This window comes from Poecilia formosa, unplaced genomic scaffold (assembly GCF_000485575.1).
Source record: "Poecilia formosa unplaced genomic scaffold, Poecilia_formosa-5.1.2 Scaffold445, whole genome shotgun sequence".
In the NCBI taxonomy this organism is placed as follows: Eukaryota; Metazoa; Chordata; class Actinopteri; order Cyprinodontiformes; family Poeciliidae; genus Poecilia; species Poecilia formosa.
The window spans coordinates 174829-193947 of NW_006800384.1; the positions used below are offsets into that span (position 1 = coordinate 174829).

General features: G+C 36.6%; 1 protein-coding gene across 1 annotated transcript in view; it reads left to right on the forward strand.

Annotated features, from left to right (window-relative positions):
* The first annotated feature begins 15647 nt into the window (after positions 1-15647).
* Positions 15648-19119, forward strand: part of ccndbp1 (cyclin D-type binding-protein 1) — a 7417-nt gene continuing 3945 nt past the window's right edge. The window contains exons 1-7 of the mRNA XM_007577553.2: positions 15648-15818; positions 16466-16525; positions 16797-16876; positions 17081-17162; positions 17841-17937; positions 18787-18899; positions 18999-19011. Coding sequence (XP_007577615.1) covers positions 15731-15818; positions 16466-16525; positions 16797-16876; positions 17081-17162; positions 17841-17937; positions 18787-18899; positions 18999-19011 — 533 coding nt within the window. The 5' untranslated portion in view covers positions 15648-15730. The remainder of the gene's footprint in view (positions 15819-16465; positions 16526-16796; positions 16877-17080; positions 17163-17840; positions 17938-18786; positions 18900-18998; positions 19012-19119) is intronic.

Sequence of the window (19119 nt, forward strand, 5' to 3'; positions counted from 1 at the left end):
ACAAAATGACGAGTTCAACAAAGATGGACTTTCTATTTGCAGAATTTTAAAGTTAATTTTAAATATCTGACAGTTCAGTTTGTCGGTAGCCTGAATGTTAAAATAGCAGGCTGAGTCAGTAACTGTTTCCCAACAAAGTAAATTTATCAGGTGTGTTTGCATCTTAAATTTAAGATGCATAATTTAGGAGTTCATAAGTTTCTTACTTCTTCCTACTCCTTTTCAAGCATGTTTAGATTATTATTAAGATTTTGCATTTCTTTTTCATGTGTGTGATTTCATGCTTCTTTCATAAGTTTTTTTTTTAAGTATCCAAAAGCACAATAAAAACCAGAAAACCAGACAGAAAGTTATACAGACTCAAACTGCGACGTAACCTCAATAAACCAAAGATGGAAGGATGAAGAGAGAGTGAGAACAGGAACTTTAGACCGTCTATATTTGACACTGAAATCACGATGTGATTTGCAGTCATCTGCCTCCTGCTGCAGGGCCATTACGCCATCGGAGCAGCTCTATCTGTGGTGTAAATGCATTGACAGAAAAAGCCACAGCATTATGCAGTCCTTCATCCAGCTTTCACTTCCTATAACTCTCCACATTTAATATGGTGCGAAAACCTTGGCTTCCTTCTCTTTGAAGCTGCCTGAACTGTGCAGATGTCTCTGATGTTTGCTGTCCCCATTCAGGAAAAATAAAATCACAGGTAGTGGGAAAAGAAGGTCAGTTTTTACTGATGGAAATATCTCAGAGTTTTGGTCCAGGAAAAGAAATTCAGCTGATCAATGTGTGACCTAAAACATAATATTGAATCTGTTTCTTTAATGATTTGGTTGCTTTACTTTGAGATTTTTCACGTTTCCTTACTTTTAAAAATCCTGATGCTTCTGGTTCATCACTTTATGTCCTACTCCATCTTTAGTTATGGTTATTCTCTCTTAGTTCTTGTTTTATTTTGAAACCTCTGGCTCTGTTTTTTCTTATTTCTGTTTCATGTTGATCCTGTTTTTGAAGTTCTTTATGTTTAAATCTTGATTGATTATTATTTTCAGCTGCACTCTGGTTCTGGTGCCTCTCTTTTTGCTCTAAGTTCCGCAGAATGTTATTTTTTATTTCATTTTCATTAATGAAAATATGAATAACAACTAAATAAAAAAGAGCAGAAAGGTGTATAAACTTATATCTGCCCTCTATTTTCAACTCAGACTATTACAAACTTAATTCAAAATAACAAAAACTAAAAAAAAACAGTACACAACAAACATCAGCTTATTCAACATCATATCGCTTCATTATAGTAATTTAAATTTTTCTTTTAAATGCAGAAAAATATTTAGATTTAGATTTTTGTTTCGTTAAGATTCTTTCATAAACCAACATTATAAATTGAAATGTATCTTCTGCAGGTCTTAATCTAAATTTTCTGAAAACTTCAGTTCCTTTTAAGTTGTATTTACTTTCTCTCTTTACAAATCAGTTTGAATATTGTTTGTACATAAATGCTGAAATGTTTTACTCTATCAATTCATGACATTTCAATAAGTTTAGCTGTATAAATATTGGGTTTCTGGGATCTCTGTGTTCAATTTCTTCTGTTTTTGAGCATCACAAACAGAAGAAGCAGGTATTTAAGTTTCTGTCTTTCTCTTTAGAGTTCTGCTGTATTTGTTCTGGTTTCTGATTCCTTGTTGATCTGCAAGTTTATAATTTTCTGTCATTTAAGTAATTATTGACCATTCACCTGCCACTCACCTGCAGTCCTTTTGGTTCTTACAAACATAGAAACATGACATGTTGGGGTCACTAAATCAGAGGCAGGTTTATAAAGTGACAACAAAGTCCTCAGTCAGAAGCTTCCTCAGAGTCTCAGCAACACAACCACTACAGGAGATCTTTTCTTCCTGCTTTAAAACTGTCTACAGGAGAATTAAAGTTGGTTTAACACCTAATTTCCCCTCAGGGTCAGAAAGTAACATTTAATTGAAACAAACTGAATTTATGTAGAAAGTATATTTTACATACTGAACCTGAAGGCATGATCTGGCAACATTAAAACAAAGCTCCTCTGTGTGAAACATGAGTGGAAGTAATAAAGGTTTTACACCACAAAATCTGAGTAGAGTAATCCAAAACTGCATCAACAGGTGACTTTCATTCATTCTCCTCTTGGGAAATAAACATTTAATTTGAGTTTTACAGCAGCTAATATGTGGCATCAGAACATATTTATTCAAAGTTGCCTCTAACTGGTGTATGACTGGATTAAAGAAGAGTGAAATATGTATATTCAGATCTAAATAACGGGAGTCAAAGTGGAAACGATGTTGTGATATGGCCTGACAACTAATCACAAACTCTTGATTTTTCTGTATCAGAGCCTGCAGAGCTTAAACAGTGAAGATGAAACATTTCCAGACATTATGGCACAGAAATCAACAGCCCTTCAGGTTTCTGCATTCCTTTGGAGTGAGCAGGCAGCTCTGTGGCCGGATTGCTCATGCTGGCTCATTGTGATGGCTAACTGCAGCACTGCATGCTATTACTAGACTTCATGTAGTTTGTGGTTCTTGTTGCATTTCAGGTCAGGCTGTGTGGAAACAGAACTTACGCTGGAGAAAGTGCAGATACATAAACCTTTGCTCTTTGGCTGTCTCTGTACTCTGGTTGGCTGACAGATTTTACTTGCTGCAGGCAGATTTGTGGCAGTTTTGTTGTAAAAGAAAATCTCTCAGTCAGTTTCCAGACTTTGGAAAGAGCTTACAGGGGCAGGAGCCCAGGGCCCCGATTTAAATGTTTTATATTCATTTTTTGGAGAGGCTAGCAAAGGTCTTTTTTATTTTCTATTTGAAAATATTTTACTTTATATAAAACTAATAGGCCCAAATGAGGTGAGTTGTATTATTATGTTGAGATTCTTATGTATATAAACAATATTAAAGTGTTTGAAGAATTATGAAGTTATTGTACATTTCTTTGGAAGCAACATGGAGTTATTGTCTAGGTGACATATTGAATTTATCATGCATCCATTCATATCTGGTTATGTAAAGAATTACTTATTAATGTACTGTAATTTGCATCAGAATTTTTTTTCTTAGTGGGCAGGGCACCAAAACTAGCTCCAGCCCAGGGGCCACATGCTTGTTGATCCGGCCCTGGCCAGGTTTATCACAGGAAGAAAGATGCATGATAGTAACTGCATCATATTTGGATGACTAAAACTCTCTTATCTCGATGTGTTTTTACTTTCCATCATTTATTTTCTTTTCTTGACTTTTGCAGATGCCTAACTAGTTTTCTTTGCAGTTTTTTCCTGTCTGTCTGTACCATTATTTTATTGTTTATTACTAACAAATCTGATAAATGCAGACTTACCAAGACAAAGGGAGTTTTGGCACCTCTACCTCCCATTTTATTTGTCTGCATCCCTTCACCCAGGTGTGCGGCGGTAGTTTGCAGAGAACTCATAGGCGGAGGCCAATCCTGTTGGGGGCGAGATTAAACAGGGATTAAGCATGTTACTCTGTGAAAGGAGACAGACAGAGTAGGACTAAGCTGACTTTAGCCCTATTCTGAAAAACAGCCGGTTTGGGCAATCCCACTCTTCCGCGCCTGCATTATGTGTGCGTGTGTGTGTTTATGGGTGTGTGTGCTCTTGTGCTTCCACCTTTATGGGAACCGACTGTCCTCTAAAGAACTGAAACGTGAGAGCGTGATACTGTTGCGTGGGTCCCAATGCCTACAGGGGGTTAGTTTAGGATTAGAGTTTAAGGTGAATGGCACAGCCGGGATTATGAGGCTTCAGGTCAGGTTTTACAGTTATGGCTGAACTTCAGCTGCATCCACGGTGGAAGACGTCTCATTTGTGACAATAAAACACCAGTATTTTGTTTCCAGTAAGTCAAGTTTGGGTAGTTTTTTGTTAAGCTATGTCTAAAAATTACCTTGAAACACAGTTGGATTTTTGTTTTCCAGATTATAAAGTCATGTAAAAAAAAATCCTATTATTCTGTAGTCGGTTTTTTAACTTGCATACTGATGGGTTTTTTTATCTCTAGAAAAGAAAGAAATGAAAACAACAAAATTCATTGAAAAAACGATAACAAAGGTGTTTCTCTAAATAACCACCTTTGGCTTAAAAAGAGAAACACCTCTAAAAACAAATTTTCTCCACTCATCACTTTTATGAGCAACATGTCATCGTTTTTTTTTTTGTTGTTGTTGTTTTTTTTGCATATGTAGTCCAATTCAAATCACCCATTAAGTGTTTAGCATTGTTAAATTTACTTTATTAAACATCCATACTTCCAAATATTGCAAAAACAAACCCAGGCTGCCATAATATGTCTTAATTTCATCACATAACAACACATCCTGTTTCAGTCCTTTTGTCAGGATTTAATAATATCATGTGACCCTCAACCTCTTAAGTTATTTAAATCTAACCAGAAGAGAAGAAGGTTCTGCTGTTATCAAGTAAAAAAAAAGCTGAGGTCAATCTGGAGAAACTGTGAGAAAAACCAAGTACGTCCATGGTTGAATAGTTTGTACAACCATGTTTAAAAGTGATTGTTTCTGGTCTCGTGCTTCAGCTGGCAAACAAATGCATAATAACTATAAATATCATGCAAACCTAATCACAATGCTATTAAGGAGGGGAAGCTTTCTTCTTCAACTTTTCCAAATAAGCCAAACTCATTCAGCATTTTCTATCTCTAACATGTAACAGGCCAACTAAACTAAGGCTGGAAAAGTCTGATAAAATGATCAGGTTTTACATTTTACATTTCTTCTGCGGCGATATTGACGGCTATTCACTATTGCAAAAAACGACACCTTTCTTAATTTTTTTCAACTGTAGATTGTGTTTTTTCTTGATTACACATTAAATAAACACAACAGAATATACCTGATTTGTATTTTACCAACTTCTTAAAATAATGTCGAAGTCAATTTTTGCCAAAAGTGTTTTTTTCCCCCTAAAACATATTTTGGAAAGAAAGTGATGATTTTTTTTTCCTTTTTAGTTTTTGTTAAAATCACCGCCTCTTGAGCTATCATTTTAGGAAGGTAACAATGTGTTTCTTAAAATTAGAAACAATTATTAAATTACTCATATTTTGTTCCTCAGATTAATTGTCAGAGATCAGTATTTTCCTAACACATTTTTTACACTGGACTGGAAGAATTATTATTAAGAAAACTTCACATTGGTATACAAAAAGGAGCAATAAACTGCATAAAAATCAGAATCAGGCACCTTGTAGTCGTCCTTTAAAGGGCGTACCTGTGCAGAGGAAGGTGGCATGTGAGTTCGTGTCGCCGGCACACAGGAAAAATGTTGAGCTGATTGTCTCACTTACAGCTTAGACCGGCTGTGTTGTTCCCTTACATAACACTCTTAAAGCTCCTTGCCCTGCGGTAACAGCAGGGTTGTCCAGACTGCAGTCTGTCACACGACAACAGGGTTGCACAATGAGAATGTGACCAAACAAGAAGAGCAACAATCAAGTTTATATTTGTAATTGTAATTTCTCAGCATGTAAAATAATCGGGATTTGTCCATTTTACAGTGGAGCCTTCATGATTGGATTTTTCTCCGGTATGTGAAAAGTTATTTGCTGACAACCTGCATAGTTATGCTTTTTTTTTCTTTTGTGGTGCTTATCCAAAATATTCGCAAAGAAATGCAGCTTGGGAAGTTGAAATAACTGCAGTGCTGCTTGGCAGACTATTGGCTGGTGTTTGCAAAGCAGCCAATCCAGAATCTCCATTTATTTTCCTTGGTCCTCCATCTATCAAAACCCACTGTGCTGCTTTGCTTCTTTTCTGTAATAAAAGCTTGACATTTGAGTAAAATCTTCAGTCCAGGATATGATATAAATTTGCCCATCTGGCTTCACTCACACTCACGCACACACACGCACACACACACATTTTGTCCCCCTCGCTGCTCACTGCCGCAGCTGTGTGAGGTAACGTCTGTCTCTGTCTGCATCAGTGTACCACCCTGGAAGAATACCAAATCCACCTTCTTCTCTCAACCTTTGTCTACCTCATTATCTCCCCCTCTGCCTCGTATAACGCTCCGTCTCCCCCGTCTCTTCTTCATCTGTACTCTTCCTGCTCGCCCACCCCTCGGCTCCCCCAGTTCTGTTTGAGGCTAGATGCAGCTGGGTATTAAAAATGTCCTCTGTGGAGGGGAGACTGTGTTGTAAACAAAGAAGCATGGATGAGAGAAGCCGGCGCGAGGAAAGGTGCCGAATGAAGGAGTGAAAACTGACTGAAAACAACATAAAGGGAAGTGAGTTATTAGAACCAGAGGAGGATGAAACTGTGTTCATTTTACTGCATTAATAGTCATGTTTCCAGAAGTGCTGCGTCATCTAAGACCTTTAAACTTCTCTCTACTCTATAGCAACAAATTGATAACCAGATATGTTCACATTAATTAAAAGACAAGACAGAAATATTTTATAAGAAGTCAAGTTTAAAATCTGGGCAAAATCTGCAATTCTGACATCTCCTTTTGTTGTGCCAGCTACATAAATGGAAATACCATCATATTTAAGGGGCACATTTTATGCTGGGCTCTGGTGGAAGAGCCAACCATAAAATAAAATATGACACTGAAACTGCTACAACTTAAACAGATTCCAGGACTCTTTCAAATGTTGCATGAAAAGCTGATAAAAGCACAAATTGTATTTTTGTCTAGTTTCTATTGCAAATATATTTGACTACTTGAAATAAAATACAGATAACTTAGGAATAACCATACATCAAGATACAGAAGCTTGCTTTAAGTCAATAACTGGATGAAAAAGTACGTGTGCCATTGGAAAATTATTTCACTTGTAACATGGGAACAATGTCTCGTGAAGTTATCTGCCAGCGGAACTAATATTTTTTCATCAATATTAAGGAATTATTTATTTAAAACAAGTTATATATCTTGCTGAAAAGTTGCTGGTAAGTTTGTTTTCTTATGTCAAACATACTAAGGTAATTGAACAAACATTCTTGGTAAGATTTTGTGTTTTTGTGGTGCACAAAAACATCTATTACTAACAAGCCAAACGCTGTTTCCAAAATCTATTTGTATGGTTTTTCATTAATAATAATGCTTAAAATGTGGTACATCAGTCTGGTTAATTGGATGAAAATGCTCATCAACCAGAGTATGTTAATGGGCATTGATCAGGTATCCTACAGAGGAGGATATCTGATCATTACTGTTCAGAGATCTGTGACTTCAACTTCTTTTCCCTCCTGACCTGAAGAAGAAAAATACAAATATTTTATAATAATTAAGAAGAAGGTGTAAAGAAGTAGATCCTACTGTCTGTGTGTTTTATATACTCACGTTTATAAAAATAATTAGCAGCAGCACAGACCAAACTGAACTTCTTGAGTTTCCAGTTGAGTCCTCTTGAGATGTGTGAGGTGTGGAGTGCTGCCTCAAACCAAGAAGTGGAAAAATTCAGGTAATTAGAAATAGAGGAATGATTTTTAACATGTTTCTGATTCTTGTTCTTTTCCCATTTTTTGCCATTTTTTTTCTAATTTAATAATTGCACAATAGTAGTTCTTCTCAAACATATTCATATGGTAGTGCTGCTTCCTTGCACTCAGAAGGTCCTGGGTTCAAATCCTGGCTCAGGGTCTTCCTGCGTGAAGTTTGCATGTTCTCCACATGCATGCATTAGTTCTCTCTGGGTACTCCCACTTCCTCCCACAAGCCAAAAACATAACCGACAGGCTCAATTCAGTTTTATGTACCACCAATTCACAACACAAGTTGTCTCAGGACACTTTGTCTGTTTGACTGTAATGAATTCACATTGTTGTTTTGCAAAGTAAAGGACCTTTATTCCAACTGATCTTAGTTATCAGACAATTCAGTTAAGGTCAATTTATTACATAAACTGGCTAAAACTGGCAGATTGCATAGAATAGACAGTTGTTGAGCATGCATGCAGTGATAATAGAAAGGAAAACATCATCAGTGTGAGCAGCCACGACAAATGGCTGCATTTAATCAGAATGTTAAGTGAAGTAGAGGAAGAAAAGTAATAAAGTGTGTGTGGTTGCATTCAGCCACCTTTACACTGATATTCCTAATTTACATCCATTATATCAAATTGCTTGTTAGGAACCAGAAACTGTGAAACATCTGAAGAAATGTGATCTTTGTAAGGCATTGAATGTATCAAACATACAGGCTGAGATATTTTATCAAAACTGTTAAATAGTTTTAGTGATTCAAATTTAATTTAATTTAGAAAAATGAGACAAATACTGAAAATTACATTTTATTTTAGAAGAATGTATTTATTTTTGACTGGTTTATAGTAATATATTTCAATACTACCATCTGTTATGTAATGGGATCTGAATCCAGAGGAATCTTTTAATTTATAAAGCTACAGTGTGTCTAACTTTGAAACAGATGTTAAACATGTACAATCAATTTATTAAAAAAATATCTGGCTTGGAGATCATTTGATTACATAAAATCAAAACAATTATTTACAACCTTTAGCGTCCTCTTCCTTAGGCTATCATAGAAAACCAGAGTGTCTTCAGTCAGAGGCTTCTTCAAATTTGTTGTAATACAGACTGCTACAGGAGATCTTTCCTGGCCGCAGCCATCACCACCTACAATAACTTTCATGAAATTAATTATATTTAATCTCCTTTTGTGTCTATAAAGTATTTTTGAATTTGAATTTACTATATTTCTCTTCAAAAAGTAAACTGATCAATTGGTTACATATAATCAAATATTAAAAGCAACTGAAAAATGCTAAATGAACTTAATTTAACTTTACTGCAACCAGACATTTTCGCCTTGCAGTCCTGAAAAATGTTAAGATTTCGAATTAATTTCACACATTATTGCTAATTCACCCCCTGCATGTAGGAGGTCACAGCAAAATGTGTGTGGGGGTGCAGGTTGAGCATTAAAACCTGAAAAACCTTTATTCTGCAAAGCTGTCATTATGTGCGGGATATAACTCATCCGCAGCAGATCAAAGCGAACAAAGGCGAAGCAGGCGAACCAAACTGCACTTGCCCTGCCCACACAAACACAACATATATTTTTCATTTAACTTCAGAAAATTAAAGCAGGAGGGAGGCTAATAAAATACACAGACACATTTGTTAAACAAACTCCAACTTTACAACCAAATAAGTGCACACAGACATCCTGGTAGGTTATTTTTAATCTTTGGGTGGATTTAATAATGTCACTGTATAATCTGACTAATCTGATTACTTTTTATATCTCACAATTTTCTGCCTCGCTGCATTTAAGATCCAAATTCTGAGTCAGACTTCTTGTTTACTGAATATCACTGCTGGCCATACAACTCATTTCTTAATTCTTAAATTATCCTCAGTTTAGATTCTTTATTGTTAGATTAATGTTTAAATCTCCTTCTGATTGTACCAGCGCTGCTAGTATCGCCTTTAACAAACTGGCCGTGTCACATGTATGACATGAAACAAAACCACTGTCATGGTCACGTGCGGTTAAAACAAACCGACAGATAATATATTCTAGTTATTAAGGCATTATTTTTGCTTTATTTAACAATAGTACTTCAGACAAAATGCACACACATTTTTAAATTTCAACAAAATTCTAAATTTCAGTTTCAAAATGACTCTAATACATTGCATGATTTACACCTTATTTATGCTGTAAACATTACATCTGTAAAGATTAAGGTGGTTTTAAACACTTTTAGGGCGGCAGTATGTGGATACAGAATGTATTTTTATGTATTTGTTCAGTAGTGCAAAACAGAAGCCACCAAGAATTATACTCTTTTCTCAGATGGACAAATGATGTACGTAATTTCTCAAATATTGTTTTTGGCCATTATTCCTTTAAAGTAACCACACACTCTCATGGCGAAGTTCCTCAAACTGAATCACCTGCTATGTATTAATTTATAAGTAGCAGACTGTATCCAACTGCTACTGGTGATTATTGTACCTTTATCTTGATCTTTATTTATTTCGAACATGATGATCAATTATAAATTATTTTATAAGATTTTGCTTTGATCTGTATCCTGCATTTTACTGATTATTCTTATAAGTGCTCAGCTTGTCTGTAGTACATTTCCCAGTTGCTATTGTTAGCATGCGCTGTGTTTGTGACGTCCAGTCATCGGTTGTTGTAGCGATGCTTCCTGCGTCTTTCAGCTTTTAAATAATTTACAGTATTTACATGTTGTTTGTGTCTTGTCTGTCACTCTGTTGCCATTTATCGTTCCTGTTGGAAACCCAAAGTGCTGCCAAATAAATGATTTAATAGTAGTTGAAGATGGATCTTTCATTACAACTTCATCAGGCGAATTCATGTTGAGCGCAACTAGCTAGTGCTCACGAGTTGACGGTCTCTTCAATGAGAAATATTGTTTAATACATAAACACCAAGCCAGGCAAGAAAATGTATTCTGTCGTTTTGAAATTTCTGCTTTTGCTTCTTAAACTGTGCTTTAAATATTCTACAAAGTCAATAAGTGAACAATTAAAGCATAAAACATCTCAGACATTTTATTTTCAGTGTGTTAGATATTTAAAACATCTTATTGCCTCTTTTCTCCCTTCTGCTCTGTCTTCTTTCATCTGTGTTGCTCCTATATCAGTTTTTATTTGCAAACATTTCGGAGAACTTCAAGACGAGAATGAAAAGTAAATCAGTTGTTTACCCCCTTCTCTCTCGTCCCTATCTCATTTCCGCTTTTGTGTCTTTTCTTCCTCCTCTCCCTCTGTCCATTTTTCTCTCTCAGGTGTGATCTGTGTGGGGAGTCACTGTCTAGACAACTGATTATACCGAATAATGAGGGAGAGGGGGTGGCGGGCGACGAAAGGAGCTTTAAAAGGAGGCGAAGGAGGAGGAGGTGAAGGAAAGAGAGTGTCAGACAGGGAGAGAGAGGTGTAAGGGGAGGAAAGAGGGAGGAAAGGCAATCTGCGGGGGATTAAAGAGAAGAAAAAACATAAGAAAGAAGAATAAGGAGGGAAGACGACATAAAAAACAAACCAGGAATCAGGATGAAAACAAAATAACAGAGAGAAAAATACTGAAAAAGATTAAAAATAGAAAGACGGTGCAGAGAGATGAAAGGAAGCGAGTCAGTCACACAAACCGAGCGAACATCTCTGAGGCAGAGCAGAAACCCGGTCTGATCTGTTGTGTTAGGAAACCCTATCAGTCACACAGGCTTTACTCACTCCATGTGTTTGTGTGTCTTAGTTTGGTGATGAGTAATCAGTGAACCCAAAAACCTCCCCGACACACACACACAGTTATGCACACACACTGTAATAGGCTTATCCAGTGCTGCAGTTTCATCCTATAAACTGGGCCTTTTTTTTCTCCTTCTCTGTTTGGGATGAAAGAAAATTGTCTCTGTTAAGACGTTTGCCACTTCCACAGAAGCTTTCCTGTGGGTGTGCAAGAACATTTTAATTTTGTCTGTATTTAGAAACAGATTAAATGAGCTGGGCAGTCTGCAGCACACAGACGTCTGATGGCTGACACAGTTTATCTGCCATCAGACGGCAGGGGCAAGCCAGAGCAGAGCTGCTATCGACATTTTTCTTGGGAAGTCCATTAAGGCCACTGTTAGATAAACTTCCTCAGCCTCATGGAAAAGAAACAGCTCTCATCCTTCTGCGTGTTTGTCTCTCCTGTTAATGCAGCAGGGACAGTGGAAAGGGTCTAAAAACTTTAAACTAGGTTCAACTTTTGTCGCAGTGCAGCAGAAATGAACTGAGATGCAGAGTGTTTACCAGTTCAATAAAGGCTGACGGGCCTCCTACGCCACCTATGTCTGAAGATAGTGGAGGCTCAGGTTAATAGATGAGTCAAAAAACCAATTGTCCTATTTCAAACCAACAACCAGCGATGCTCTTTCTACAACTGTTCTTATGTATAACAAAGGGCTTTTGTCTCCATGACTCAGATAAGTCTTAGAACATTAAATAATCCCTATAATCCTAAAATTGATGTACTTTAGGTAGCCTAAAGGGGAATGCAGTGTCCTCAGATTGCCAGGGGAGTTAAAATTAAAGTTCTTCCACAGATAAATCATGTCATTTTATTAGGGGTTCACCAATTGTAGTTTTCTGGACAGTCACCGATTACGGATCTTTAAAAACCTGACCCGCTGATTCTGATTTTGGCCAATGTTGATTTTTTTTTGTGTGTTTGTGTGTGTGTGAAATGCTGCTAAATACTGCAAGAAAGTTACTGAGTTAGCAACAGTGGAGTGATTATTGTTAACTGCAAATATGAAGGTGTGACCTGGTGGGCCAGTCTTCCAGCCAAACCTCTCAGAGCAGAAGAGAACAGCGGCTGATTTTAACACCTTTGCTGAGGTAAATACGATTGGTGGACATGCTTCACATGCAAGTATCGGCAATCACCAGTCTTCTACAATTAAGGAAATAGAGGTCAATTTATTGGCTGGCCAATTTATCGACACACCCCTAAAATTATGTTTTCTTTTCTGATAATACCTACAAACAACAATCAATTTATCCCTCCATCCATTATCTTGTGCCTAATCTGAAGTCGGATCGTGAAGGCAGAAGTCTAAGCAGACAGGTCCAGTCCGCCCCTCGTCCCTCATGTCCTAGGTCTTCCTCTGGGTCTTCTCCCAGTGGGACATGTCCTGAATACCTCATCAGGGAGGGCATCATAAGAAGATGCCTGAGCCCCTCCCAGATGACCGAACTCTTTACCCTATCCCTAAGGGGGAGTGCAGAAACCCTGTGGAGAAAACTCATTTCAGCTGCTTGTCTCCATCATCTTGTTCTTTTAGTTACGACCCAGAGCTTGTGACCATAGATGAAAACATCAACACAGACTGACCTGTAAATCAAGAGCTTTGCCTTTCTGGTAAGCTCTTTCTTCACCAGTGATGAAAGTGCAGCACCAATCCTCCTATCACTTTTACGGTCCATTTTCCATCCTACATAAACAAGACCCTAAGAAACTTAAACCCCTTCACTCTCACTCTGACCTAGAAATGGCACTCTGCCCTTTTCCAGATCAAGACGATGGAGGTGCTGATTTTCTTTCTTGACGCTTTACACTTGGCTGCGAACTGTTCCAGTGAAAGGTGGAGATCTGATGAAGCCAACAGAAACTAGCCTGGTAAAAATCAGACCCTTGTCCATTTGCTTCATACACAGGGTCTGGACCATTGGTTACTGAGAAACAATTGCTTACTGGATGCATGGACTGTTTTGAAGTTTTAAATTTCACTAACGTTTGTTTGCCTGTGACATGTGTAATGCACCAATTTGATACTAAGAAGCTTACCAGAAAAAAATGTCTTCTGCTGCAAAGACAGATGTGCCGATCTGAACGAGGCAGCTATTAATATTTGGAAGTGGGCCAACATGAACTGAACAGCTTCCTTCGCTTCCTTCACTGCCACTACTAAAACTACACACAGACTACAATTCTAAAAGAGCGCAGAAAATCAACGTCATCGTTCTCAATTTCTCCTTCTGTTCGCTGATTGGCCCGATTAAAAAACTACCAGAAACAATCCGAGTCAAGGGGAAAAAGCCCAGACTGTGCTGTAAGTGAGCATTTACACTTACAGCGTGTACACTTACAATCTGTAAGTGTACACAGTTACACAGACTGTGCTGTTACACAGTCTGTACTGTGTAACAGTAAGGGCTATTACTGTTCAAGTAGAGCTGCATGGGAAGGCAACGGCCAGGCTAAACAGAACCACATCATCTGCAAAAAAGCAGAGATGCAATCCAGAGGTCACAAAAATGGATCCTCTCTATAACTTCACCGCAATTCTGTCCATAAAGGTTATGAACAGAATTACTGACAGAGAGTATCCTTGTTGGAAACAAGACTGGTCAAACTCACTCATAAGCCACATAAAACTCATAAGGATGGGTAAGTTCTTGCTTGGCTTTCTGTATATTGCTCTAGTAACAGATGAAGCAGATTAATAATTTCATTGGTAAAGAAGCTTCATTATTATTTATTATCTTTGTTTAATCTTTTAATAAAAATCACAACATGCTTTCTTCTTCTTCCCGATGCTCCTCTGAAGGATTGCTACAGTGGCTCACCTGCTTGCATTTCACCCTAAGTTTTGCGCTTTCAACATCCTCTTTCACTATGGATCTTTAACATTAAGTTTTATTTTTAAAAGCCACAAACCATCCCTTATAAAATCCCAACATATCAAGTATGTAAGTTTGGTAAAACATACTAAACTGTTAATGCAAAGTGGGTAATGTAGGTAAAGTTAGTTTTAAAATTACAAACATGTCAGTATGTGTTACATACAGTGACACCATGTGGACTCAGACATGTCTTGCACATTGAACAACAGTTTGCTCTTCAGGGAAGTTTGCAGCTGACACAAAGCTTTTCTACTGCAGTAACTCGTACTTAACTAACAACAAAGTTTTTGAAATATAAATTTTATTAATTTGATAACGTTTGCACATAAACAGTGGAATTAAGTACAATAATAACTAAAGAGAGAATGGCAACAATGTGACTGTGGTAACAGAACACATTTTAGCAAATGTACAGCATGTCTTCATGACAAAAAATGAACATGAAAAACTCATTTTACTAATTAATTTAACAATGAAACTGTGTTTTACATATGTAAAACTCTCTTAATGCCAACTGCTAAATGATGTGGTGTTTGATATTAAATTAATTTATAGTCTGAATGTTAAAATGTGCAATCAAATGCAGAATTGTTTCTAAATTCATCAAAGTAATACATTTAGACTGAATATTCATTTAATTCTGTCTTCTTGCCTCATGCCTGCTATTTTAAAACGGTTAAAAATGTTATCTAAAAAGTGTGTTCTCCAAAAAACTGTTTCCTCAAATATAGCCTATTAAAACAGTTAAATGTAATATTCATGACAAATACCATTAAAATCTACAAGTCGTGATTGTCATTTTAAACCAATAAATTCTTGATTGATTTGTTTACGGTTTATTATTGCCCTCTTGTGGCCATGGTTGGAAACTACAGTTTATCTGCAGTAATATGAACATGAAACTACAAGTATAGTCCTTCATTTGACAATGCAGATGTTCGTGCTTTAAACTTTTGACTTTGTACGTGTGTCACTAATATTGAGATTAAAAGTACATACCACATTTTTATTTTTATGACATAATATGCTACAACATCAGCGTTCAGGTTGGTGGTATAAATATTGGCATATATTAAGACAATTAACTCTCATGATTAACTCACCTAGTTCTCATGATACAACTCAATTAAACTTGAGTTGTATCATGAGAACTAGGGTAAATAAAAAAACAGAGGTCTCAGGACTTACTCATCATGTTTTAGATGCGTCTTAGCAACTTTCTGCTAACTTTGATGGATGTGGTCAGCTGCGCAACGGATTGTGGGATTTCTTTGCTCCCTGACCTGCGATTTAATGGCCGGAGCAAGAAGTCCCCCGGAGACTAATTTGTCTTATGACTGGAACAGTACTTTTGTCCATCGCTTATGGCGTTTCACATTTTTGCGAGTGCAAAAGTAATGTATAACGGAAAAATAAAACTTATTGAATACGGTTGTTTCACATATTATCTTCCCCCGGAAACAACGTTCCGCTCTTTAACAGTTCCACAACACCCGTATTAGAGTTGTTTTGCTAGGTGCTGTCATCTCATTCCGGCGTCATGAGTGCTGAAAACTGTGATGGAACTTTGTCTGTGCCTTTACGAAACGTATCGAACTCTATTCAGTGTATCAGAGACCGAGTCAGAGGTAAATATGAAAAGTTATTTATTGCGTAAGGAATGAAAAAAATACCGCTGCATGCTAATCTTTAGCTAGCGATCTTAGCTGCATGGAGTGTCTCTTAAAATCCGTTTTCCTGTTGGTTGTTTACTTGTCTGCTATTATTGTATTCACGTCAACTCTTTTATTCATCCCAATGTTGTTGTTTTCATATTTCATAGCTTCGATCTTGGCACAACGTATATGACTTTGTACGTTGTGCAAAGTCATATACTTTATATGTCATTATTATGATTAACTGCCTTTGTTTTATTTTTGTTTGTTTTTTTAAAGAAAACTACATACATTTTTTGGTTTTGATTATCTTTTTTTATCCTCATTCTGTTTAAATTGCTGTCATAAAGCTGCTCTAGTTTAAAAACTACAACTACTTAGACTCTTCAAACCTAATACTAGATTATTATATACTGATAGCAGAATATTAAAAACCCAGTTTGTGATTTGCAAAACCGTTATTTAATTCGTGAAAATTCATTGAGGTCGATTTCAGCACTGTTTTGGGATCTTATTGTATTGTAGATTTTAAACTAGAGGAATTAAAGACGCTCGTTGTAGTGGAAAAAGTTTTATATTATAATCCACCTAAAGCGTGTTCTCTGTATGTTTTCCTTTAGATGGAGAATCAAATGAGAGAGAGGGAGCATTCAATCTCTCCAACTTCTGGGACACTTTGAGTTGAGTTTTCTTAGCTACCATTTTCTGGACCCCATGTAGCTTAAAGTGACCTCCCATCTTTTATCACAGACCCCTTTTGCACATTAAGATTGTAATAGCTGTAATAATGTACAATGCCAGTTTTTTTCAGAATAGTGCTCATTCAAGACATTTTTGTCTTCACACATCATCGCACATTACAATAAAGCATTACTTGACTTTCACATAAAAGTATAATTTAGTATCTGTTGAATATTTTGAAAATGTTTCCTTTTTTTCCCTTTTCCTCAGACCAGGCAGTGAAGACTGTGTCCCAGGAAGCAACTAAACTGAGCCTGGCCTTCTCCAGACCCCCTCTGCCATCTTTACAAGTCAGTTTGCTATTTTCAACACAAATAATCGTATCGGTACAAAAAATTCTGCTCATTCATTCAGGCCTCACAAAGAAAACATCTAAAAGCATCTAATTGTTCTAAGTTGTTTGTTTTAGGAATTCTGTTAATTTTCTCCAGGTTGAATGAACAGCCATATAAAAGTTTTATTGTATCCTAAAAACAAACTTGCTTGTCTTACAGGATGGAGAAAAGCTGTCAGAGTTCATATTGAAAAGCGTCCTGACGCTGTCGACTGTGTATTATTGGCTACCCAAAAGCCAAGGTGACTCTTAAACTGTATAAAGTCTGATTTTTATTAGCAACACAAAGTAGATCTGAGTTACAAAAGAGCAGAGTTAGATAGTAACTATTTACATTTACTCAATTATATTTAACTTTTTTGAAAATATGTACTTTTAGAAGTATTTTTACTGAACATGAACTGAGTAATTTTATTATAAAGTATTTCTTCTTTTATTTGAGTGAAAGTTCTTGATTTTTTACCAACTGAATGACAAACAAGCAAACAAATTTTTGGTTTTAACCAAAAATTCACCAAACACAGACACACCTGCAGATTTTGTTAAAGTTTTATAAGGTTTTTATTCGTTTTTATTATTATTATTTTTTGTTACTTATATGATTTGTTGCCATTTTGGTCCTTAAAATGCCAAAATTTTCACTTAACTTGATATTTTAGTTTGTCTGAATATGTAGTTATTAAATATTAAATGATTCATAATTTGATCAGTACCTGAGTAGACTTTTTTCCACATACTTTATTATTACTTGAGTCATTTCTTGGACTGTTTCTTTCTACTTGAGTAAAAATATGTTGAAACAGTGCTACTCTTACCTGATTACATTTCTTTGTTCTCTGCCTACCTCTGCTAAAGAGTGATTAATATTTGCGCCTGCTCTTTAAGTCTGGCTGAGTATTTCAGTCCTGTCTGTGCCTCAGGGGTGACGCTACGGCGACAGGTCAGGGACGCCACTGTGGAGGTCCTGGATGGCGTTTTACAGCTGCTGGAGGTCATAATCAGCTCACCACTGCAAAGGTGAACACATCACTGTCACACAGACATCATGGGAGGAATTACAAAGCAGTCAGCCTCCACAATCTCTGGCTGCTGTTTTCTTAAAGCTGTTTGCTTTTTTTCCACTGGATTCACAAATAAATTATACTAAACATATCATCCATCAAGTCCAGCAGATTGGAGGAATGTTCACCTATTTCTGCACTATAGTTGTCCTCTCTTCACCCAGAAGAGCTGACCATTCATGGCCAGAGAAATGTCAAAGGTTGTAGAAATCCCATTATTTTTGCTTCAGTTTTTAAAATTTCCCAACATGTTGCATCATGGCGAAAAATATTATTTTAGTCTTTGTCAAATTTGACCTCTTGTACCTCTTGACAATTTCAGATTTTTAGAGGTCTCATAATTTCAAAACTAATCTATTGTTTTGGAATTTTAACTACAACTTATTCATAGCTCAGATTTAACTTACCTTTTTTTGAATATATCATCCACAAGTTAAGTCTATTTGTGTAGCAATCAAAGTCAGTCCTAAACAGCTGGGATTTAGCCTTGATTTAAAGGCACTCAGTATTACAGCTGTTTTGCAGTTTTCTGTAAGTTTGTTCCAGATTTGTGGTGCGTAGAAGCTGAATGCTCCTTCTCCATGTTTGGTTCTGGTCCTGGTTCTTGGGATGCAGAACCAGGAGATCTGAGAGGTCTTGAAGGTTGATACCACATCAGCATTTAATCATTCATCCTGTTTGCAAGCAGCCCGTCACTAGAAATATTATTTTTACCAGGAAAACAAAACAGGAAGTTGTTGGATATCTTCCTCATATGCAGCTTCATCATGTCCCTCTATCTGCTCTTCTCTCTGCTGCCATTCAGCCTGACCCAGGAGCAGATCACGTCCACTGGAGGAGTTTGGTCTGCTTGTGTTCGCTTTGCTCGGCTACCAAAAGGTGAGCAGAAACAAATAAAGCAAAACTCAGCTGCAAAATGTTGATCAGCATTTTTACTTGACACAAAACTTTTTTTTGTAATATTACCAGCATTAATGTTTGCATTTTTTTTATTGCAACATTGTTTCTAATTTGCAGATAGTGATATTTTGTTTTAAGGGTACAATATTTGTCATAAACACTGAAAGTATGTATCGAGTTTTCCACATTTACAGTGAAGGCCATTTGTGGCCACTTATGACTGAATCAATTAGTTAAG